We start from the raw sequence: 25,387 nt of genomic DNA on the forward strand, positions 1-25,387 counted from the left end.
TTGTTTTACCCACGGAAAAATTAAAACGTCAACAAAATTTTGGACTGAAGAGTATTTACCTCTACTTGCAAAAAGATAGAAAAGCGCAATAACCTCTTCAAAAAAACAAATAAACTACTACACCATCAAGACAACAAGCCTCTGTAACTTAATCTGGACCATCAGTCACACTTGATGCAAGATTATCGCACTTTATTAATTGAAAGCGTTCTTCATTCAGGAAACAATGAAACTATGTATATATGTTACAACTATGGACAAGGATTCTAATTACAAGAAATTTTCTTATGATTTTACTCGGTGCCAAAACTCTGCTTTATAGGAGTAATAAGCATAGTGTCTTTAGGCTACTCCCCAGAAGTATGCACCTTTCTATTGTCAATGTTCAAGTTCTTCGTATTAGCTTTATCTTATTCTCCTACGGAGTTAGAGGGGTTCACTAGACACTTGATACCTTCTCCATTTCTAAGAGCTGGGAAAGGTAAATGCTATATTATTCCTTCCCTCCTAACGGAAGGAAAAGAAGCAAACGATTGAAAGTCGAATGAGGAATAAGACACTGAAATGGAGATAACAAAATATAGAAAAAGATTAAGCTTTCAATCATTCAACGCCAGTACTGCTGGTTTACAGAGGTCCTAGGCGAACAGCCTCTGTAACCAAACAACCTTCAAAGGGACTTCATTGAAAATTCTTAAGTTAGGGACTAAACTATATACACAAGAACATTCTAACTGCCAATTTGTCAACATGCACATTTCATTTAGCTGATTGTTTTACCATCTGTTACACAAGGCAACCAAGTTAACTGTACAACTATCCAAACAAAGAGAAGATCAACCAACTGAAGGTGATGGAGAAGCAACTTTAGGGATTGATGGTGATGGAGAAGCAACTTTAGGGATGCGAGGTTGAGGCTTCTTGAAGTACTTGCCATTGAAAGTCTCAGCCTTATCAGGATATTTTGATCTGATGTAGTTCTCCAGACATTTCCGGGTGGAGAAATCTTGCTTGGCACCATCAGTAGAGACAACATAGAAGCATCTGGTATCCTGGAAGTCAGTATGTTTGCTAACCTGTTTACACAGATTAAATCTTAGGCCATAGAAACTGAAACCTAAAAATAGTAAAAAACTCACAGCAACTTTGGCACGTGTAAGATAGAAACACAACTAAGATTATGCTAGCACAAGATTAAAAATAAAGTTCCCATAGATGCGGAAGATTATGTAATTAAACACTTCCACTGAAAGATCCATTCACAAAATATACTGGTCAGATAATGGAATAAACAGTTCCATTAGAAGCAAATGACATATAAAGCAGGCGAACACTGGGCAAGTAGGGACCAGTTCATTTGACCTAGGGAGTACAAGGAAGAAGCAAAGAGGTAACCATCCAAATTTGAACTCAATGAGATAATCATTTAATTCAGCAAATGAGACCAGTCCTCCAGAAAAAAAGATTCATACCAGGAGGAGGAACTTGGGCTAGACTATATCCACGTCCAACAAAGGACCCAATGTGATAATGTGGGTACACACGCATGAGATAGTTCTCAGAAAAGAAAACAACAACAACACACTCAGTATAACCCCACAAAGTGGGGTCTGGGAGGGTAGAGCGTACGCAGACCTACAAAAGAATAATAACCTAGAGATGCAAAACATGCTCTTTGACTTTGCATATGAGACCTAACAGTTTGTGAAGGTCCTAGATAATGCTGATTTCCTTTTTCACCAGTTTGGATGGGAAAACTCAGAAGACCTTTAACAAAGCGCCTGTAGCTCAGTGGACAGAGCGTCTGGCGTGTTACACTTTATTATTTTTATGCTCGAGATGCTATTTATGTAGGAAGGAGTCAGAGAAGAGTCATCTTTTTTGCCATTGTGAAATCGGTCATCACCTGTGGTAGCTTTTTCTAAACATGAAACGAATCAAATGGACAATGCTAACATCAACTAGGGACTGTTGGCATTTTGGAATAGTCTGGGCAGCATCACGTCAGAAGAAGAAGAGATGGAAAATGGTTCCTGCTGGCATATGTTACTATATAGAAGGAAAGAAATTCAAGATGTTTTGAGAATAAATACAGTTCTGTTTTTTTTCTAATAAAGATTTGAAAATTTTAAAGGATAAATACAGTTCTGTTCAGAAGATTAAAAAGAGTTATTTAATTTTATTCACTTTTGGAGTAAAGAGGAATTTGTAGATGATGCAGAACCTATACTAGAAGTTATAGAATCCTTGTAAGAAGAACAAGGATGCAGGCTTTTATGCTTCCTTTTTTTTTTTTTGGTTTGTAACTATGGTATCTAGCACCTATGTGCTAAAATATATATACAATTATTACCTTTCTCAAAAACTCGGAAGATATCTATCTGATAAGTGATAAGTTAGCAATTTCTGTTTTGTGTAGGACTTACTTGCACTCCCACCAACCCCAAAATCATAAAAAGTACTCTCTCCATTTCAAGCTGAATATATTGATTTCAGTTGAGGAAAGAACCGAAAGGTGAAAATGTTAGAACTTAGAATTAGGTGAGAGCACTGTGAAAGCCAAAAAGTTAGATGAAAACAAGAGAAAGTGGGTCCCAATGTAACTTTGCCAGAGTATTATCTGTTGATTTACTTTTTATAAGATTGCGCGTTACGTTGAGAACGTCTATAGGAAAGGGAAGGTGGACATTCCCTTCAAGACTAAAATAACAACTAAAGCATCCAAGTCTGTTTTTTCGACATCCCCTAAATTGTTTGCTTTACTAGTTCTCAGAAGACAGCTTTTTATAAATGACTTGGTGCCTTCCACACTCTCACTGTTCCAATATTGACGACTAATAGTTCTATAGAATGAATAAATGATTTACTTCCATGAATTTGAATCCTTGGAGAAGTTCTCCAATTATGAAAAGTGGAATGGGTCAAATTGGATAAGAAGTGGAACATAACGAAGTATCAAAAATTACTCAAGCAGCAATGACTAATCAAAAGCTTAAGTCTAATGGCGATCAATAGGAATATGATGAGCTGAAAACCACTGGTATCAATACGAATGTACAACTTGAAGAAAGTTGTACAGAAAACCATTATATCCGCATGCTCACACAATCTTGATTAAAATGGAAGCAATTTAATTATCAAGTCTATGGACCATTCAGTATATCTTTTCTTCCCTTTCCTGACATATTTGACTCCACATTTTGCTAGTAGTTGATGAACTTTGACAAGTGAAGAAAATTGCTCGAAACCTTGGTACTAACAATCTGAGTAGAATATTAAATGCTGTAGAAAAAAATTTGGAAAAGAGTCACTTACCATGATATAATCAAGACCAGCTCCCATCTTGACAGCTTTATCCGGATGGTAATTGAGAACAGAGTCAATAACATATGACTGGTCATCAGCAGATAATGGGTCACCATCATTATACCTTCACGAAGAAAATGCAACCAGCAATTTATTATCGCCTTAGAGTGGGGGAAAAACCATGTAACCAGAACAGAGATGTGAGAAGGAAAAGAAGCACTAGCTTTTTATTATTGATTAGCAGGGCAACATAATGGACATTAATTTTCATGAAATCTTGAATATGTACCTAGTCTATTTGTAAAGCGACGTCTTTTTTGGCATTAACAAAAGTTCCATACAAGAGGTCTGATTTATATCTGCTTTGCCCCACTTTTGGATGGAAAGGAATATTGATTTTTTTTTCTTTATTCATGACTTTAACTTCCCTCTCTCTATAGATGACTAGAACAAATCCAATTCAAACGGCCTTTTCCTCATACCATCCCTCTCTTTTCCTCTCTCTCATTCTATCAGAAACATCTGTCAACCTCTTTGTTTTGTAAACTCATCACTTGACCCTACCGAGGGAAGTTGTGATCCCTTGTTTTTCACTAACACTAAGGACTAACTCAGAAGATATAATACGGGGAAAAAATGTGCAGACTGACAAAGATTTGTTCAAATACTTCAGTATGTCACCATCCTATAGGTGCCAAGAACTTTTTTCTTTCTTTCTTTTCTTTTCTTTTTTTTTTTTTTTTTTTTTTTTTTTTTGAGAGCAGTAGGAATTGAGTACTTAATATGTAGACCACAAACAAATTGTAAATCATGTAAGAGCCAGCAGAAAGAATTAAGGAGATTGGCACCAACTTTGGAACAAACAAACATGTATACAGTAAATTCAGTTATGCATAAAACTTACCCTGTCCCATGCATTATCTTTCTGATTTTCAGCATAATAGGATCAACATCTGAAAGTATTTCTAGTTCCTCTGCTGTGAAAATATCCATCCTTTGCCTTGTTGCTGTAAAATTTCCACCTCTATTGAAGTCATCAGCTGATCTTGCAGGCCGATTGTTCTTCCAATCTCCACCACTAGTGGAGCCCCAACCTCGCGAGTTTTCCTTAAAATCTCCTCTCGGATTACGTCTGCGCTGACCCCATTGAGGTTGCTTATCACTCTCTTCAACACCAACCTTTTGAGAATTCCAACCACCAACAGTTGAAGAATTCCAACCACCAATGTTTGTAGAGTCATCACGTGTTGATTTATTTAACTGCCCATCTCCACTTATACTAGAGCTCCAATCATTTCCTTGAGCAGTCGCTGAACCCAATCCACCACCTTTAGTAGCTTTTCCCCAAGACGACTCAGAATTTGATTGTTTAGGCCCGTCCCAAGAACCATCTTTTTCCACCTTCTTCCCCCATGAGGACCAGGATCCTGACTGCTCTCCATTCCCAGACTGGTTGGGGTTATTCTCAGGTTCATCAACCTTTTTCCCCAAAGAAGACTCACCATCTTTTTCCACCAGTTTCGCCCATGAGGACCACGATCCAGAGTCTTCTTTCCCAGATACTTGAGGGATATTCTCGGTTTCAACCTTTTTATCCCAAGAACCACCATTTTTATCAACCTGCTGCCCCCAGGAAGAACCACCATCTTTGTCCACCGGTTTTGTCCACGAGGACCACGATCCAGAGTCTTCTTTCCCAGATAGTTGAGGGATATTCTCGGTTTCAACCTTTTTCCCCCAAGAACCACCATCTTTATCTACCTTTTGCCCCCAGGAAGATCCACCATCTTTTTCCACCTGTTTTGCCCATGAGGACCGCGATCCAGACTGCTCTTCTTTCCCAGCTCGTTGACGGGTATTCTCGTTTTCAAACCTTTTCCCCCAAGAACCACCATCCTTCTCAACCTTTTGCCCCCAGGAAGAACCGCCATCTTTTTCCACCGGTTTTGCCCGTGAGGACCACGATCCAGAGTCTTCTTTCCCAGATAGTCGAGGGGTATTCTCGTTTTCAAACTTTTTCCCCCAAGAACCACCATCCTTCTCAACCTTTTGCCCCCAGGAAGAAACGCCATCTTTTTCCACCGGTTTTGCCCGTGAGGACCACGATCCAGAGTCTTCTTTCCCAGATAGTTGAGGGGTATTCTCGTTTTCAAATTTTTTCCCCCAAGAACCACCATCCTTCTCAACCTTTTGCCCCCAGGAAGAACCGCCCTCTTTTTCCACCGGTTTTGCCCGTGAGGACCACGATCCAGAGACTTCTTTCCCAGATAGCTGAGGGGTATTCTCGGTTTCGACCTTTTTACCCCAAGAACCGCCATCTTTCTCAACCTGCTGCCCCCAGGAAGAACCACCATCTTTGTCCACCGGTTTTTTCCATGAGGACCACGATCCAGAGTCTTCTTTCCCAGATAGCTGAGGGGTATTCTCGGTTTCAACCTTTTTCCCCCAAGAACCACCATCTTTATCAACCTTCTGCCCCCAGGATGAACCACCATCTCTGTCCGATTTTTTTCCCCATGCTGACTGCTCTCCAACCCCAGATTGCTGAGGATTACTGTCAGCTTCCTTGGCCTTTTCCCCCCAGGCAGACCATGATTCTAGCTGCTCCCCATTCCCAGATTGCTGAGGATCACTCACAGCTTCATCAACCTTTTTGCCCCAAGAAGACCAGGAATCTGACTGATTGACACCCTTTTCAGCCCCATTTTGGCTTTTGCCAGCCATATCCCAGCAACCACCAGATTTCTCAGATGATGCCTTCTCCCATGCAGAGCCAGTCAGCTTTCCTTCATCTAAGTTTTCAGTATCATCAAATTCAGCTCTATCTTCAAAAGTGGGCATATCAGCACCAGAGTCCCGATCGGGAGACAAGTATAATCCCATATCTTCGTCTTCCTCCAGCTCATCAACTTCTGCACCAAGACAACTGGTACCTTCAACTTCTTGAGAAGAGCTGCTCCTCACCAAGTGTAGGAAGCTATAAACATCACGTGCATCCGGTATATTCCATTCAACCTTGCACAGAAAAGACTTTCACATGTTAGCCTCGGTCAAGACCCTTAACCAAGAAAATATGCTACTTCGACGAATAAATATTCAGTTGGTTATCAGATAAGAGAACTAAAGTGCACAAGACCATTAATAGGTAAGATGCGATGGAAGAAAACACACATGCTAGTTGCAGCTGGTTCAGATTTCAGCTTAATGGTACAGGTCAAGAAAGCCATTTATGATAACTACTGAACTTCCAACCTAGTAAAATGTAGTCAACCTGCTTGAAACACAAATTTGCATCTAATGGCCATTAATGATGCAGCAACTAAAACTACTATTTCAACATAATGGCTCCCGGTTTACAACCAAAAAAAAAAAAAAAAAGTGCACTGACCTTGCTCAAAATTTTACAGTATTGCTGTGGATTAATTTTTTAGCATAGTATTTATTTCCGATTTTAACATAGAATTCTACTTTTAAAAATACATCATAATCTGTCTACAAGAGTCAACTAATTCTTTGAAGATCACATGTTTCATTGAATATCTTATTACATAAATTGTCTAGACATGAAAATAAGCTTCTTATGCATGTGTTTGCAAGCATACGACACACTTTTCTGCATTTGTACATGCACACGATACACGTTGTCATTTGTCTTTTTTGTTGATCAATGAAGTGTCTACTTTACTTTTGGTATAAGACAGAATGTGTTTGCCTACACTACAAGGATACCAGAAGCAACCTTCCAGTCTACTGCAACATGCTACCACAGGAAGTGAATTTAGCCAATGACAAAGATCAGATAACAGTATCAAAACTCCCTAGTTGTTTGAGGCACATTGGTCCCCAATCTTTTATATTCACAAAAAGAACAAGAAAAATGCATTCAAGTTTCCAGGTCCTGGGGAAAGTTGCTTCCACAGTTGTCCAACTTTTCCATCTTACTCGTGCTTTTACCTTAATAAACCACCTCTGCATGGAATAGGAAACTCATATTGCTTGGCTAATCTACTGCTCCATGCATTTCTTTTGCACAGGTTACAAGGTTGTTTAGTCTTCTCTTCCTTAAGGTTACATAGTTTGTCACATACAGTATAATTTTTAGAAAGGTGTTTCATGATTCAAATCTTCTAACATTACATAAAACAAAGATATCGCCATCTAGGAAAACCAGAAGTATTTATCTGGCACGATGTTTAAAGAAATATAGACCATTTTTAGTCGACATATTTGTTACCACACATGTATTGATTAGCCTGAGCATGCAATAATTTGTAATTTAATTGAACTCCGTTCGGCCAATTAATGAATGAACAAGACATAAATAGACAAATGGTTGTATGTGAAGAACATTTATCAACCAGTGGCATGACACAATCAAATCAAAAATCAATATAACGCACTTCAAATCGAGATACATACATTTTTTGTGTTCAAGAGAACTTCAAATCGAGATCCTGTACCAACTGCCACATGCTTTCCCCAGGAGCAAGAAGCCACGATGCTTGTCAAAGAATCGACATGGCACTTTTCAGCAGCCCTCTCAAAGCATTTTCTTGGGGTCTAAGAAGGATTAAAAAAATGGACTCTGATTAATAAGATAGCTCACTGAAGAAATTGTCAATATGAAGTGTAGTACAGAACAGAAGAAAACTTATGTGGCTTACAAATAGCGTTGCTTCTGTAAATGGTATCTGCACGTTTAATGACCGAGATAATGCTTTTATTCCACCAGCATTGAAACCAACCAGATTTCCTGCGCATGTCATGCTATTAGCCAATAGAACTAGGTGGTCTTTGAGGACACCCTTTGTGACCATTGTAACAGACGTTGATAGGCGCTGCAAAAGAAACCAAATTGCAAACACTTTGAGATTAGTAATTAAAAGGAACTCCTTTGGGTAATTTCTCGTTTTGCACATAGAAGGTTGGCAAATACACACTAGGAAGGAAAAGTTGATCATTGATGTTTAATGATAAGATTGCAGCTGAACCCATCACCATAGTAATCTCAAGAAGGTTCACAGCTATCGTGGATAGATCAGATTTACAATTACTCCCTCCGGTTCAAAAAGTGTGTCCACTTAGCCTATATTTTTTGGCTCAAAAAGAGTGTCCACTTTCTTTTTGACTTTCAAAAGAGTGTCCACTTACCAAATCAAGAAACAATTAGCCTTAATTTTCCAGATTTGTCCTTATAAGTGTTAAGTGACCAAATCCCAATACCTATTTAATTAGGGGTAGTTTAGTCAAATTACCTATTTTTGCCTAGGAATTAGCATTTTCTTAAGGGTGTGCAAATGGCTAAGTGGACACTCTTTTTGAAGCAGAGAGAGTACTATTCAAAATCCTATGTCTCATGAATTTCAAGGCTCAACAGGTGGTTTTATAGATAGGTCTAGTTTTCAAGAGAGGAGATGTTGAGAAGGCCGGAATGTTAGTCCATGAGCATGTCTCAGGGTGTGTCCCATAGAGCATTACCCCAATAAAAGAGAAAGTCAAGGCATTTAATGGTACCTTAACAGCTTGCTCAAAGGCACAAGAAATTCCAATAAGTTCTTGGACTTGCTTAATTGCATATGGGATAGAGCGCGTAGTGTCTATCAGATGGATGACAGGAAGACAGGAATCCATGAGAATCCTCCAAGCATCTCCCCTTTGCTTAACAGCTTCTCTCTCTAGAACAATATCCAAAGCTAATTCACCTCTTTGACTCTTGGAAGGGCTCCTAATCCAAGACATTGTGTCAGGAGAAATCCAAGCTATACTTGCACTTGAAACCCTTGGATCACCTGTCCATTATGAGTGTATTATATTAGAATCAAGTATTCATTCCCAAGAAAAGCCAAGTATAATGTTCTTACAATTCTTTGAAAACTGCAGTTATCCCAGGAAGCCATAACAGAAAATGCAAATTTGTGCATTATATATTTAAACACCTTAAGATGACACCAACAAGAATAGAGAATCTCTTCAAAACATTTTGTCCTAATTCATGACAAAACAACCATCAAGCTTTTGAAACTGTGGTCAAGAGCGAGAACAGACAAAATGGGAAGCTTATTAGCGTAATCTTATTTCTCAGACAGTACTAATGGTTAGTAACACTCGTTAACAGTTCTTAACTGCCATATTTTCTGCTTATGCAACTTGGGTTTTAAAATTCAATAGAGAAACCTTGAAATTCAATAACCTTTACCTTTTTTCATGATAAAGAAACCATCCATTTTTTTTTCATTTTAACTGATAAACCAGCTTCTAGACCTTTCAAGTTTCAGCACTCAGTATAAATAGCTTTGGAACGTAGGTACAGATCAAGGACGAACAAATGGAGACTTATAAGTGTAAACATATTTCTCAGAATGTCTGAACAGTGGGAATAAATTGGAAGATGCCAAGGTCAAACAATGGAGTTGCTGCAGAGCTGAAAACATGGAACTCAATTCCTTCAGCAGTCTGGTGGGTCATCTGGAAGGAAAGGAATGCAAGAAATATTTAGAGCAAAACTGAATCTGTAATGGACTTTTTGAGTTCATTACAATTGCAGCAGTAATGCTCCATTTTAAAACATTCTAAAGCACTTTCTTGCTGCTGGATATTCAATATAATACCTTTAACAATCAAAAGGAAATGTCTGAACAATCTATGAACATTCTTTAGAGTTCTTCACTACCATGCCTGTTAATCCGGAATGAATTTTAGCATCTAATAGAGGAACCCTAGATATTCAAGGAACCACCTTGTTTCATGAGAGAAAGCAACAATCCAGCTTTCCCTTTTAACTAAAAAGACAGCTGCTAGACTTAAAAGTTGCACACATTATGGAAACAGCTATGGGATGTTGGTCAAGAACAAGGAAAAATAAAATGGGAAATTTGTTAGTGTAATCTTATTTCTCAGACAGTCGGAACTAATAGTGAATGTTCTTCAGCAGTTAGTAAACTACCATAATTTTTCTGCTCATCTTTCATGGGACATATGGAGCTTCACTGCTCTCTATAGTATGCCGTAGTGTGTTACGGGAGATATTAATAAGAGTTCCACTGTTTTACTCTACACTAGAAATTTCATGACTTAATCAAATTTCTAAACCGCACGCCAGAGATCAGTGACATAAACAGAACACTGACTTGCAATTCTTACTTCTCTCCTTCGGTTTGTTACCCCAGAGAAAAGGTTTAAATACACCTGAAAAGATAAATGATTCTGGGCAATTTGAGAAGAGCAGAGAGATAACTTACACCAACTTTTACTACGAAAAATAATATGGTAGTTCCAAGCTTACTTCTCCTTTCTTTTACCTCTCTCTGTCTTTTGCAAACTCACAAACGCAACTAACCAGTGCACCAGCCCTCAACCACTTACCTCTTTTTCACAGCAAATACCATTTTCCAAAGTTTCCTCTGCTAAAGTGGCATGACAGAGCTTCTGCTTTAGTATGTGATTGGGGCTTCAACTACGCTCTTGAGACATGGAAATTCTAGAGGTTCCTTCCCAAACAAAAAAAGTTTCTGCATAAATAATGAAGTTTCCTAGCCACTTCTCCTATAAGAGTTCTCTTTCAAGCACAATAATGTAATTTGATACTGTAAAGTCATATAATGTGACTCAATAAAAGAAAGGGAGCTCCTTCAGGTCATTATTCAGTTTTCTGAGTCATGGTTAACACCATCCCTATGGTGCCCATTCTAACCACTAAGCAGGCTATCAATCACTCCAAAATCTAGAGACCTAGCCAAAGAACTTTCACCAAAACTATGTTTATCAAAGCAGCAATGAAAGATAGAGGACACTTTAAAAGAGGGACATCATCAAATAACTACTAGCTCAAAGTAGAAATCCGACATATACTAACAACCTCCCCCTTTTTCTCTTTCTACCACAAACCCAATTTAAGGAGAAAATTTAACAGTACAGTTGATGTAAAAACTGGCAAGGATTATACAGAAAATGACCACAAGCACACTCTTAATATTGTGACCGTAAAAATGAACACAAGGACAGTCAAACACAGCGGAACATGTTCAGTTCGTCCAAAACTACCTTTGATAACTGTATCCAACAAAATTGGGCATATCATATCAGCAAGAATATGAGAAACCCTCTCTAAGTGATCGTCACTCGCATCTGGCCAAGAGAACCTCAAGCATGGCGTGTCCAAACACTTACTTCCGGAATTGTGGCAGAACGAACAAAATTCACTGCATAAAACAAAAATTCACAGAGAGTAAGATTTATTTTGCACAGAAAGTAATAATTAGACATCCTTGGGATGTGGTCCATAAAGATGGATACAAACTAACAATAGATCATGCAAGGGATACTAGATGTCAATTTATCTTTAAATGGTTCTTTCAATGAAAGCCGACTTGTAGGATTACACTGGGTATGTTGTTGGTTCTTTCAGTAAAAGATTCGCCTTTCTAGAGAACCACTAATTTGCCGAATAAATTATAAGCAAAGCAATATTGAAATGACTTGTACTACAATAACCTGAAAAGGCAAAATGGTTTCAGAGGATTCATTTAGCCAATGCTAAGTCATATTTGGGCTCGAGTTTAGTTATTGGCTGATATTGACACATCAAAGATGAATCAACATTGAGTCCCAAGTCCACCAATGAAAAGCCACATCTGACTAAAATGTGGAAATAGATCCAGGATGAAATTTATTTATTTTCTTGACAAGGAAATATATACAGGATGAAATAGACCTGAAGAGAGCAGAATGCATATACAGGTTCATATAGCCGAAGCTGAGTACTTTCAGATTGAGGCACAGTTGATTGCTTGACATAGGTGTGGACCACTAAATCTTCAAAATACTTTTTTGATAAAGTAATAAAAATTTAGTAATGACTGGACATACATCGTGGATATCCTGCAGTATGCTATATGTATAGAGCAAGTCAATCAAGTTTTAAAGCTCTGTCACCTCCCAATCTTGTAGATATCTCTTAAAGCTCAAATTCCCAGATAACTTCTCCACTTTGAGACCTTCAGACTTGATGGACTGTCATATTCTTTTGGCTTGGAATTGTGTATAGGTTTGGGAATGTATTTCCCAACATATTTTCCCTGCACTATTTTACCCCCCTCCCATCTCCTAGCCAAAAACACACATTGATTCTAAAATCTTCCCATCCCTTCAGTATGTTCCTCCACAAACCAAGCCCAAAAGGCATAATGATAACTCTAGTCCTCCATTCGCCTTCCAAAACCCCGTATTTTTTTATTTTTATTTTTGGCTATCACCTCTCTCCAAAAAAGTGTGTACGTCTGACTCAAATCTCCATAACCACTTTCCTAATAAAGCCTTAAAGACTCTCAGATCTTTAACCCCAAGACCAGCCCAACACTTCGGAGTCGTAAGTTGTAACAATCTCCCGTTGCACCAAGTGAAACTTCCTTGCCCCCTCTGTCGAATCCCATAGATAGTTCCTTTGGAGTCTCTCCAATTTTGTTGTACTGCTGGCCGGAGCAAGAACAGAGACAAGGAATATGTGGGCATACTAGAAAGAGCACTCTTAATTAACACTTCCATTCCTCTTTTGGACAAATAGCTTTTTTCCATCCCGCTATCCTCTTTTCTAAATTGATCAGTCATTCACCACTTCAATATTGACCCTTTAGTATTTAAGCATAAAAATACGACAGTTTGCGCAACATGTGGACAATTGCTCATGCTTGACTATCAGGTCTCAATCAGACAATACGTGAACTTGAACATATTCAGGTAAATAGGATGACTCGAAAAAAAAAGGTGCATGCCATATTAACAGTTTCACAGATGATAGGATATGTAGTGCTAACACAAATATAGAGCTTCTAAGATTTCCTCCTCTAGAGATGCATATGCATATACCAGTATTAGATCACATACTCTCTCACTAAGATTAAGCCATCTACTTAATCATATGATGCGTTCAGAATCTAGTGGCTGTAATGTCAAGTAACTTAAAATTTTGAACAACATACTGATTGATAAAATGGCAAGATCACTAAGTCATATTGAAGAAATAAGTGAAAGATGTGTTTGACCTCACTGACAAAACTATTCTCTTGAAAAGATTGCCAATTTTTTTTCTCCTCTGGAATGAACTGATATTTACTTGGCATCTTTCAAGAACCTCAAGAACACCGATTCCCAAATTTTCCAGTTGTCCCTGTCAACCAAAACAGAAGTATCAATGACGCAATAGTTCACGAAAAAAAATTACTCCAAAGCTTATAAGTTCGAAAAATAGGTAAAACCTGGTTGAGACGGATATGACCAATGAGACCTGTCCCTGTTTCAGAATTCTCATATCCTGCTTGTTGGCCACCGTATCTAAAAGAAAGAAGCAAACGATAACCGACTAAAGCTAATTAGATGATTTTCTTTTTCCTCTTCACAGGGGTAGCTACTGTGTCACACAGTATATCGGATATGTAAAGACTAAACTGAGATACAATAGTGCAAACTTCAGTTCCAACTTTGATCAACAATCAACAGGTTTAGCATGACACTTGAGAAGTAAAAGTTCGAGTATTTTTATAATGGAAAGCAATGAACTATATATATGTGCAAGAGGTGGTTCTATTAAATTGAAAGAAAACAAATACCACGGAGTTGAAATAATGACAATGGAATTAACGTATTTGATAGTTTATGAACAGAAAATATAAGATGTTCACGTCTGATACATTTGGGGAAATGGACAGATCTTTATCATGTGAAGAATAAGTACTTGAAAAATAACAGTGATCATCATTCCAATTCTGAAGAGTGTCGCCACCTTCCGGCAGCTGCTTCAACACTCTTGCTTTCGAGGGAAAAAGTCTTTTGGACGTATTAGAGGAACCGTTTTAGTCTTTCACACTTTAAGAGCACCTTCAACATTTCAGTAAGCATAATCGATGGGAGCTATGTGTAGATGATCATATATTCTATGACGCTTTTCTACTATGTGGATAAATCTTATACGCCGACTTTCCCAGTTTAATCAACAGCATTTGTTACTTTATCCCTAATTAAAGATTAAAAAAAATAAGCTCTCTTCGTTTTCAAGTAGTACCAGAAATACCACTTGGGCAAGCATAAAAAAATGGACTGCTAAAATTTGAAAAAAAACAACAGACAACTGCAGGCCTTAGAGAATAGAGGCAAAAGTTCAACTGAAAATTTTCAGAAAAAGCGAATTGCTGGGGCAGTCTAATGAAATAAACTTTTAACTGCAGAAAATGGTGCAATGCAATTCCATTAGACCAGGCAAAATGTGTTATGCAGTAACTAAGTTGGTGACAATCTGGTCGTAGCATATTCATGTTACAGAATAACAGGTAGACACACTATTAGAAGCCAAGAAAGTGGTGGCAGAAAAATTGAAACAATAGGGTCCTTACTCTATCAAGAACTCGTCAGCAGCATCCTTAAGACATACTTTACTCAAATGATTTTTGACGATGTACGCCGCTTTTTCTTTGCAGTACCCTCTACGGCATCCACAATCATTCAGATAAAGGATTACTCGACGGTCAGAAACATCATTCTTGAAGCTCACTCCACAAAGCAGTATCTCCTGAAATAAGAAAAAGGGGTTGGGAGAAACAGTTAGATGAGTGCATATAAAGTAGCTGGTCAGAACTAAGTATGAGGAAAAAACTTGTTTCGACGCACTACCTTCATCATCTCCCAGGAGGAATTACTGCTTGGAGATGAATCAAGAACTGCCTTGTATGCAGGATTGGACATAGCAGTTGCAGCCAACACTCCAACAGGATCACCAGCACAAAATTCACTTGGGAAATTTGACCCATTGCTAGCCCCATACTCAAACTGAATAATTGAGTTGCTGGAAACATTCCTAACCGTCCCGTCATAACAAATTACTACATCGCGGAGAATGGCCATCAGATTCTTGAACAATGTCCCAGGTTCGGTTAATCCCCTTGATGAGCGGACAATCACTTCTCTACTGGAGATCGAATGAGTCATCTCCTGGTAAGGGTCCAACCCGTAGAACAGACAGCTTCTAACCAACCCAAATTCCTCGGAAGGGTTAGTAGCAACAGAAGGATACTTCCTCTGAAACAGTCGAGCCATGTCATTCACCAGTGTCTTTGAGTAAAACTTGCCTCTGTCTGATATTTGCAAGCCTAAGAAACCAATTTGTTGCACCACCTTATTAAGGGCAGACTCACTCTTGGAATCAATCAGCACTCCCATGCCAGACGACTTAAGCACAAAGTCCATAACCGGAAGTTTCTCATTACGCAAGTGATGCTCCAATTGTACTTCTACAGACTCATTATAGGATGCCCGCAAATGGTGAAGCAACTTGGACATGCACTGGATTCTTTCCTGAATACCATCCCTTACAGCCTTTGACATGTAGAAATCCCGGAGACTGATACTAAAACCTTCTGAGCACAAATTTTCCATTAAAAGAGGCTGTAAGGAATTGAAGAACTTCAAGACATCATTTGGACCCTTCATAAAATAGACAGATGTGATAACATCATTAATAATTGATGAAATCAAGTCCCTGTTGTACTCAATTCCCAAGAACTGGCTTTTCCCGATTGTGTGTGTCTCCCCACAGCTATCGAAGCCATCAGGTAAAGCAGTCCCCAAGATCTGCAAGGCGGTCCAAATGGTACCAGATCTACGAACATCTACTACAGCAGGGTCAGGTAAACCCATCTGAAGAAACATTGCTAACTGTTGGGCGGCTGCTCTATGGTAGAAATAAGTTGAGAACATCAACTTCAATGACAGTAATGAGTCAGTGGCAAGCTGCAAATTGAAGTTACCAGTGTGAGAACTAAGTAACTGTTTCCCTACAGAGAAAAGCTCCACAACCTCAGCTTTGGCAGAAAGTGACTGAGGGTAAAACAAATGAATGCAGTCCCCATCAAAATCAGCACTAAGGGGACCGCACATGAGGGGGTTGATCTTCACAGTGTGATCATCATGGACATACACTGATAAGGCTTGGAGGGAGTGCTTATGTGTTGTGGGTGGCCTGTTGATGAATACGATATCACCATCCATGATCCTCCTGTGCACTATTTGCCCAGGTCGTAGAAATGTATGCCCCTTTGACCCTTCTCTTAAAGAATAGGTACTTGACCCATCTTTATAGGTTAAACAAAGCTTTTCATCCACCAATTTCTGTAAGTACGACATATTGTGCTGACTTACTCTCTCCTCAAAAGTGATTTTCTGAGCAATTTCACATGGCAAACCAATCTCGCCCACCCCTTTGTATGAGTCACCAGTTATGACACTTCGAGATGAGAAACCAGACCCCTTTCTGATAAACAATGTCTTCATCTTCTCTAACCAGGCTTTAGTGGTGGTACCAACTGCTTCCTTCTTTATCCCAAAACGTTTATCAACGTCACGGGATGCCTAGTATTGAGAATGAAATGGACAATGAATAGTCAAAATTCCATCTCCATTGCATGGATACACCAGTATCAGTGAAAGAGCACTAATTATACTCCTGAACTAAATAACAAAGAACTAAAGTTCCTGGTCAACCCTAGAAATTCTCTGTTTTCTACATTTGATGATTTACAGAAAAACACTTTGAGGAAGTAGATGTTTCATCCTAGATTAGGTACTTCAAAGAAAATTAATAGGCAAGGCAACTGATATAAACCCCAGCAAGGCTGTTGGAGTGCACTGTGCAGTTTAGGGTGACAAGCCATCTTCATCATCCCTCCACCATTTCCTTCCATGTTACATGGAACCAACAGTTTTATGCAGTACAATATAATGAGGAACTTATTTGAGCGGACGAGCTATTTCTTAAATTGTTTGGTAACTAAAAATACTCCACTAGATAAATAAACACTCAATAAACTATAGAACAGAGAAACAGAAGGATTTATGATTTCTTCAGATATGAAACAGAACAATTTGAAGAACTCACCACTACCTGAACTTTGGCATCATTGACTTTCTGTTTGTTTAAAACTGTAAATTAGCCAAAGTCTCATAGTGCAAACACTTGCATATACTCAGGAATTTAAGAAGAAACAGAAAACTGTTGAAAAATCAAAAAACCAAACTTAGTCTCGCCAAGGAGACTATGCAAAAGCACATAGTGGTGCAGTAACTAATTGTTAGAAATTGCAAGTGCTAAAAGCTATTTCAAAGATGTTAAAGTGTCAACATATTGGAAGTCTCAGACACTGAAATCACAAACCACTCTAAGCAGATGGGAAAAGTTTAATCATTGTTCAAATTATAGTTTTAACAATAACAGCAGTCTCAGTACCTTGCCTGTCCCCCTAAATTGGAGATACTGGACAACTGCTGCTTGTAAATCATTTGCTTCCACTTCATGAGCCTCAAAATTAGGTGTACCGGATCTTGAACTTTTAATTATGTCAATCTGCCTCAGCACCTTCCTGAGCATTGTTATAGAGTGATCCTGAAAAAGCAACATGAAAATCTGATAAATTGACTTGACATAGACGAGACTGCCAATAATATATAAGATTCAATTTAAGTGTCTTACCGAAGACATGATGTTATTCCCATCTGATATATCAGGCACAGACAAACAGTTGGGAGGTACTGGTAAGTATTGCAGGATGTATCCATCCTGTGGGAAATAGCCTTTGGCTGATAGCTTTTTCCTCGTATCTTCACGTATTCTTCTCAGGATTGTAAGCACCTAAACTCATGTGTGATAATGAAAAGAAGAGAAAGCAAATTAAACTGGGATATCTTTTACCCAGAGCAAAATAATGAATTTGGCAATGGAAAATAATATCAATTCAAAGAAGATTAATGGACGAACCAGAATGCACACTCCGAAACATTTTATGATAGGTACAACTGCCACGAAATTCATTAAGGGGAACAATACCAACAAATTAAAACTCCAATGTCATCAGAAGTTTGAGAGCATTACACCAGATTAACATGTATTTCATAAAAGCCGAACTTCAACACTGTCACTAGCAGAAAATACTAGTTTCCAGTGAAAGAGAAATCATCCTAGTCATTCGCACTCTCCTTATAGGGGTCAATTGCACTATCACAGAAAGAAAAACAAAAAAAGAACTCAACAAGCACACTATCGCTTTTTTCATCAGTTCATTTTCCCCTCTCTTTTTTGGCTACCCCTAAACAATATCTTCAGGCTGTAAGTTGTAGTGGATTTCCCAGCTGGTCTTTCTATAAGATAGGGGTAAAATGAGTTTTATAGCAGGGACGGTCAGAACTCATATAAACAATAGAGATCGCAGCAGTATACTCTTCTGGCCGAGGTCCCAGTGGCAGAGTCATGACTTGTGAGGCATGACCGAAAGGGCAGGAGATTACCACCTAATTGTAATGCAGTCATAATTATCCAGCTGCCCTTCATTCTAGTTTGCCAGTAAATGACAAAGTTGTGACTTTACGGGCAATGGATTAGCATGGAATTCCAAGTGATGGAACCATGAAGCTTTGATATCAGAAGGGCAACATAGGAAACGCAACCAATATCAAAGACATTAACCACTAGAAATAGATCAAGGGGCACCAGAAATGCATACTAACTTTTACTAGCAACTCAAGAAGTAGAGCAAAGACATCAATGCAATTCAATTCAGCTCATTACAGAAGTTAACTATTTATAAGCTGAGTTTCTTCAGTTCCTATCTTTAAAGCTGTGTGGTGATTCTACAGAGACTGAGAAGCTAACCTCAGAAGGAAGCAACGGTCGAGAATAACCGTCACCGTAGCGGTAGCCATATTTCTCCAAGAAGTTCCACTCGGGAAGCTTTGCAGCATTTTTTGGCACTTTCAGCTCTAAATAGGAAGCACCATCTGAGGTTTTACCCTCAAATATTGAGATTTGTGAGACATCCTACATCATTAGAATATATAAAATCCATAAATCACATTACTCAAGAAGAAAATTTCAGCTTCTGGTTATGAATTCAATAAGAAATATTACTACAAATTTAAACAGACTCCAGCTTTAAATTATTCATAGTCAAATAAAGAGCTCAATATCTTTCAGTTTAGGACTATGGCTAGGGAACAAGGCACAAACTCCTTTTCGTTAAGTTTCTACAGAGAATCTATTCTTAACAGGTCATCTTCATCAAAAATAAATCTCTTCTTAACAAGTCATTGTAAGACAATACTGTTCATATAAACACTTAAATATAACCCAACGAACAGATTAACAGACAGGTTAATGTGGATGAAAATGCCAGTTTAATCAGTCAGGAATCTCCAGAAGAAGGGAAATCCCTTTTTGACTTTTATCAAGATTTCATGAAATCGCAGTGATTGCTTCACCGCATAAAACAATAACTACATGTATACTCCCTATACATGTTGAACTATGGGGCTTAAACATGACATTCCAATTTTAGGGTTAGACACCTCATTTTCTTTCTACCTGTTGCCCAATGGTTTTCTTCCTGCCTGCAAGCCTCTCCTGTGAGTAAGGCTGGGGCTAAGGAAGAAAAGACCACTTGTTCAAAACTTCATTCTTTTCTGTTAACTTTTTTTCAAACATTCATTTTTGTTAAAAGAAAGACGGAAAAAGGACCACCACTCCATGCCTCCCATAAGATAACGTCATTACCTGGTTGAAAGAAATCAAAGAAGTGAAGAACTAGATCATATTCAGATATATAATCCCATATTTCAAAAGAATGTGTATATATTTGTGTGAATAGTCATGTATACACAGCTGTGTAGAGCAATCTTAACTTTGCACATACTGTTTTTTAGGAAGAACTCAGCACATACTGTTTCTATGATTCATTTACTATATATAGCACACAAAACATAAATTTCAAGGACAAAGACTCTTCCACAAAAACTCAAAGAGCTTAATAAAAACTAAAAGAACCATCAATGTCAACACAGCTTTACTCACTCTTATATAGAAAAAGCACTGTTCTATACAGGAGGCTAACAATACTTGCATTACTAACTAAGCGGAGGGACAAGCAAAACCGGTTGGGTGCACACACTATTTCTATAAGTATAAAAGATAAATCACACTAGTAAGAGGGCACAAAAAATAGTGATACACACCAAAGAAGTGATGAAGGGTCTTATTAAGCCTCTATGTAATCCATATGATAATTACTATCAGGTCCCCATCAATTAAATTGCAACCTTTTGTTGGTATCTTAGTATTTGCAATTGAAAAGGGAAAAGAAACAGAAAGAATTTATATATATATATATAGAGAGAGAGAGAGAGAGGGGGAGCGGAAACCATGCAAATCATCATACAGACAAGGAAAAGATCAAAACCTGACCTTCCTAGTTTTATATAACAATAAGAATAATTGTGGTTATAACAAATAAGAACTTTGAACAAATTGGAGGCACATAAATGCTGATACTCAACCACAATATTTTGTTGATTAATAACTAAACACAATTACATGGGCAGCTAGATACTCACCTCACAACATGAGGATAACATTCGTTCAAGAACGCCAGCATGCTTGACCTGAAACTGAGTATTATCTCAATAAGGTTAGAAGATAGCACAGAGAGTGCTTTAACACATCAAATTTAAATAATTTTAGATCTACGCAGGAATCCAGAGAAATCCCGTGCACAAAGCACCTTCCAAACACAAGTACATGAAAATCATCAATTCAATTTGTTGGCCTTAGAAGGGGAAAAGGAACAATTTAGGATATGGAATTAGAGTAAATTTGCAACAAGTTACTGAATCGGCAACTCGACTTAATGGGAACCGACGAAATCGACCACTTAACCTACCAAAAATAGTTTAATTATTTATAAGTTTCGGCTTGAATACTACTCTTCATTGAGGCATAGATTATTGTAAGGTAAACACATTCAAATAACAGTAAGAAAATATTAGTCCAGAGTTAGTATCAGATTTTCTTTATTCATTTTGATAACTACCAAAGTTATTATCTGATACGCAGTAACCTCAACATAATCATCATGTGGAAGCATTAAAGAAACTAATTCAAAAAAGGCCCAAGCAGATTAGCAAGTTTCCCCATCATGTTTATTAAAATAACAAGTTTAAATGCAGGTTCCAACATATCACCAGTAGCATTGCGATGTAGGCTTAAATATTGACTAAAGACGACCAGAAAAATCTAAAAAGAAAACAGTTTCAATTCTACTGATTGTAAACTTCCTCCTATAGCATCTTTGTAGAAATAAAAATAATTGATTCATTATCGTAAAAAGGAGAATTTAATGAGATCTAATACCTTTCTGTTTTTCATCTTTAAACACTTCAAGCAAAGCAGGCTTAGCATCTTTTTCAACTCACTGACATGGTCAGGGTGATAAATAGGAATGGGCAACTCAATGTATCCAAAATGACCTGAAATAGAAAATTGGAGTTACTTGAACCTTCTGAAGATGCAAGCAACAATTGCGTATAATTTTAATTATGCATAAAGCCAGTATTTGAGCCCTGTCAAGTTCTTGACTCCAATGATCTATTGACATACGCATACTATATAAATATGTGGAATTATTCATGTTCTTACACTCTACTTGCACCTTAGAGTTACCTCTATGTCTTTCAGAAACAATAAAAGTGAAATACATGAAAATGTTATAGTACCTTCACATTTGCCAGGCTCTGCAGTACCACAGGATTCACATCTGCCAGCTTCGAGAGGCAGACCAAGGAAAGGATTTAAAAGTAGGCTCGGATGGGTAATGGGACAATCGCTAATAGAGGATTTACACTGCCAGAAACAAGAAAGAATAGGATTCATAACTGACACAGTATAAAAAACAGTAGTCAACTCAGAAACTTAACTGTAAGGGTAATTGGTTCATAGTTGAACTAGGAATATTCAGTAGAATTACTTGACAAGTTCAGAAATGACTAAACTCTATTTTTTTCCCTTTATATAAGTAAGAAGATTACAAGCACCGTTCATCAAGATTACTTCAGAAAGTATTAAATGCACCAGTCATTTGATAAAAAGCGTATCTGGAATAAAGCCCGGTTTACTTTTTCTTGAGAACCTTGTAACATACAAACACTAAAGCTGCATAAACTTGTACTTACTATCTCCTGTGGTGTAGCCAAACCAAATTTGATACGTGAAACAATCCCATCCGGTACTTTGGATGACGGACTTTCCTCCATGTCTTTCTACACTGCAGCTGAAAAGAGAAGTCAAAAAACTCATTAGGTCCCCAAAAATGTATATTTAACAAGTATCTAGTCTGACCACCATTTTGGGAAATTTCCAACTTCCAGCTAAGGAAGATAATCAATGTAAGACAACTTTAAATCAGATTCATCAATCGACTTTTTTGCTAATCTTTTAAATGTGTCGTAACCAGTGTTATGAAAGGCGGAGGCGTAAGGCAAGGCGTTTTGCGTATGCCTCAGCGTGGGGTAAGCCTTGAGGTACGCCCGCGTAAGCCCCTTGGGTATTTAATTTTTAATATTTCATAAAATAATATAATTACAATAAATATTTTTAAATAAGTGAAAAATATATATAGAGATGTGCTCCATCCCCAAAAAAACTAATCAGAACAATCTATTATACGCTACTTACAAGCACAACTAACTATTCGTTACTTTTTTTGAGATAGTAGAAGACAAGATAAAGAATTGCGAAAGAACATAAATTAGGCATCTAGCAATAAAAAATGGTCTTGACTTTATATATAATGCTTCAGTTCCTTTTTAAAACATTTGAATAATTATAAGTTGACTTTTGAGAATTTGGGCATTATATTAAGGACTTATTTAACAAGTTTCATTTTTATTTGAAGAAGTTTTCTGGGTATACGGCCCAAAAAAAAAAAACGCCAAGGCGTACGCCCGAATTGCTGGACGCACACCTTTTGAGACTTTCGCCCCCCACCATCGCCTCAGGGCGTTTTTGGTGCGCCCTGCCCCAGAGCCTTTTAAAACAGTGGTCGCAACATCATATATTGAGTAACATGCATCAAAACCTAATGGCGAAAATAAGAATGTCAAAAGCTTTCTTTAATGCTTATATCCAACCAAACAGCACATATTTTGGCATAATGGAACCAGGGGCGGAGGTACAGCCACCCAAGGGTGGTCAGCCGAACCTAAGTTACTCGGACTCTTCACTTTCGGTGCCGCACCCGTGTCGACACGACAGGGGTATGGGTGTGGGTGTGGGATCCTTACCCGATCTAGTCAACCGCTTTTGGGTACTTTGACCAAAATCAACAGAGAAATTCGGGACAGATCCAATGATTTTTATAATCAAAACAAAAGCTGAGATGGACTTAAAGAAAATGGAATACCTTGTATATTGAAATTTCTATGTCACTCCTTTTCCTTTTATCTCCTTCCGGGATTCTCCACTTGGTCAATATTTTCTCCTCGTGTTTTCCACATAACTTAGGTTTTATAGTTCTATTTTTAGATATTTCAATTATTTTTAGCCGAATCCCCGCACCCGTATCCATACCTGGATCCGTATCCCCAAATCTTAGAATTTAGATCATGAAGGATCCGACCTCTAGATCCGCACCTGCATCGGATACCCGCACCCGAGTCCAAGTAACTTAGAGCCGAACACCCTTTCCCGGATAACTACACTGCGTATGTAAGTCAATTTCTATTTTATAAGGGATATATTATATTTTGAACACCCTTGATGCAAGTGAGATGGTTAGCCCAGCGGTTAAGCGTGTTCATAAATGCCCCGCAGCCCAAGTTCGATTCTCGGTGGAGTTTTTGAAATAGCATCCATTTTAGATTCAATCTCATTTTACAGTAGCATTAATGTGTTACGTTATTTCTCATTTTTATCTGTGGTAGCTAATTCACTTTCTTTAATTTCATTTGCATTTTGCTTTGAACTGCTTGTGCTTATCTAACCTTTCTGGTTGTGCTTTCTCTTGAGCCGAGAGTCTTTCGAAAGCTTGACCTCCTATCTTCCGAGATAGGGGTAAGGTCTGCGTACACTTTACCCTCCCCAGACCCCACATTGTGGGATTTCACTGGGTATGTTGTTGTTGGTATTTCTAAAAGGATACCCAACACTTTTTTCCTTTTCCCTAAAAACCAAAAGTGTGTTACGCAATTCACAATGTATCTTCAAACTTTATTTTTTTCCAATTAAATTTGTAAATAACTCAATCTTATTAAAATAATTATATGTAATTTAATATTAAGATTTTTGGTGCACCCATTCACAAGGGCGGATCTATGGCCAAGCGAGGGTGTTCGCCCGAACACCCTAGGCAAAAAATTACACTGTATATATAAGGTATTTCTATATTTTTTATGTATTAATATAGATTTTGAATACCCTAAAAACAAGAGTGGAGGTTGGTTCAGTGGTTTAAGAGTTCAAACTTCACATTGAAGTTCCAAGTTCAATTCCCAGGCACTACATTTTTATTTTTCGAACCCCCTCATTGCCTCATTGAAAATCTTGGATCCGCCACCGCGGCCATTCATGAAAAAATTATTTACCTATTCAAAGTTTGAAAGCCCTTCCCAAAATTTCAAGCTCCTCCACTGAATGGAACATTTCCACCAAGCCATGAATGATCCAAGCAAAAAAAAAAAAAAAAAAAAGGGTAAACATTAACAAATTCTAAGCAACACCCACATGCAAACAGCAAAAACAACCAAGAATCAAACCCTAGCAACACACCCCCAAAAAACCCTAATTCTAGCTTTCAAAAAACAGCAAACCTCACAAAACATAACCAGTTTAATCCAAAAACAAGGGCATATGTCAATAAACCCCAATTTAACACACCGCATAAAACACGAAATAAAGCAATTTCTACAACACAAATGAACAGATATGCCCATTTCAACAAATGGGTAAGCACAAACATATGAATGCCGTTGAAATTATAACGCAGAAAAATTGTACCACACTTGTGTTTCTTGTTTTCTTCTCCTTTTCAGCAAATTCTTGAAGAGAGAAAGAGGACAAAAATGTGAAGGGTTTTAGAGTAGCTACAAAAAGGACAACACTGCCTGCTTCTTCAGTGCATGCAGTAGTGAGTGACACTTAGTGTGAGAATTGGAGCCTCCCTTCTCTCTTTTTTAGTCACTCTATACTAATTTTGAGAAAAAAGAGGAGACAGCTGAAAATAAA

General features: G+C 37.9%; 1 protein-coding gene across 5 annotated transcripts; it reads right to left on the minus strand.

The window, feature by feature from the left end:
- Positions 1-565: 565 nt before the first annotated feature.
- On the minus strand, positions 566-25,387 carry LOC132063725 (DNA-directed RNA polymerase V subunit 1). Of its 5 annotated transcripts, XM_059456424.1 has the most exons (20): positions 25,160-25,387; positions 22,339-22,436; positions 21,883-22,009; positions 21,521-21,636; positions 20,725-20,778; positions 18,992-19,156; positions 17,816-17,974; positions 17,573-17,728; positions 14,965-16,698; positions 14,688-14,863; positions 13,557-13,632; positions 13,344-13,468; positions 11,347-11,504; positions 8,821-9,095; positions 7,971-8,144; positions 7,726-7,866; positions 5,743-6,321; positions 4,211-5,067; positions 3,316-3,430; positions 566-1,076 (listed from the first exon to the last, which is right to left on the minus strand). In XM_059456424.1, exons 2-20 carry the CDS (start codon positions 22,417-22,419, stop codon positions 837-839), a joined length of 5,508 nt encoding a protein of 1,835 aa, XP_059312407.1. In that variant the 5' UTR covers positions 22,420-22,436; positions 25,160-25,387; the 3' UTR covers positions 566-836. The 5 variants fall into 5 exon arrangements, with proteins under 5 accessions (XP_059312407.1, XP_059312406.1, XP_059312405.1 ...); XM_059456423.1 differs by having other exon boundaries at positions 4,211-6,321; positions 20,725-20,772; XM_059456422.1 differs by having other exon boundaries at positions 4,211-6,321; positions 25,165-25,386.

This window comes from Lycium ferocissimum, chromosome 7 (genome assembly GCF_029784015.1).
Source record: "Lycium ferocissimum isolate CSIRO_LF1 chromosome 7, AGI_CSIRO_Lferr_CH_V1, whole genome shotgun sequence".
Taxonomy (NCBI): Eukaryota; Viridiplantae; Streptophyta; class Magnoliopsida; order Solanales; family Solanaceae; genus Lycium; species Lycium ferocissimum.

Coding starts and splice junctions, on each gene's coding strand:
- LOC132063725 (XM_059456422.1), bottom strand. CDS start 22,419: ATGGAGGAAAGTCCGTCATCCAAAGTACCGGATGGGATTGTTTCACGT. Junction 14,864..14,964: donor CCTCCTGGGAGATGATGAAG/GTAGTGCGTCGA, acceptor TTCTTATTTCAG/GAGATACTGCTTTGTGGAGT. Junction 9,096..11,346: donor GTTGGATACAGTTATCAAAG/GTAGTTTTGGAC, acceptor CATAATGGACAG/GTGATCCAAGGGTTTCAAGT.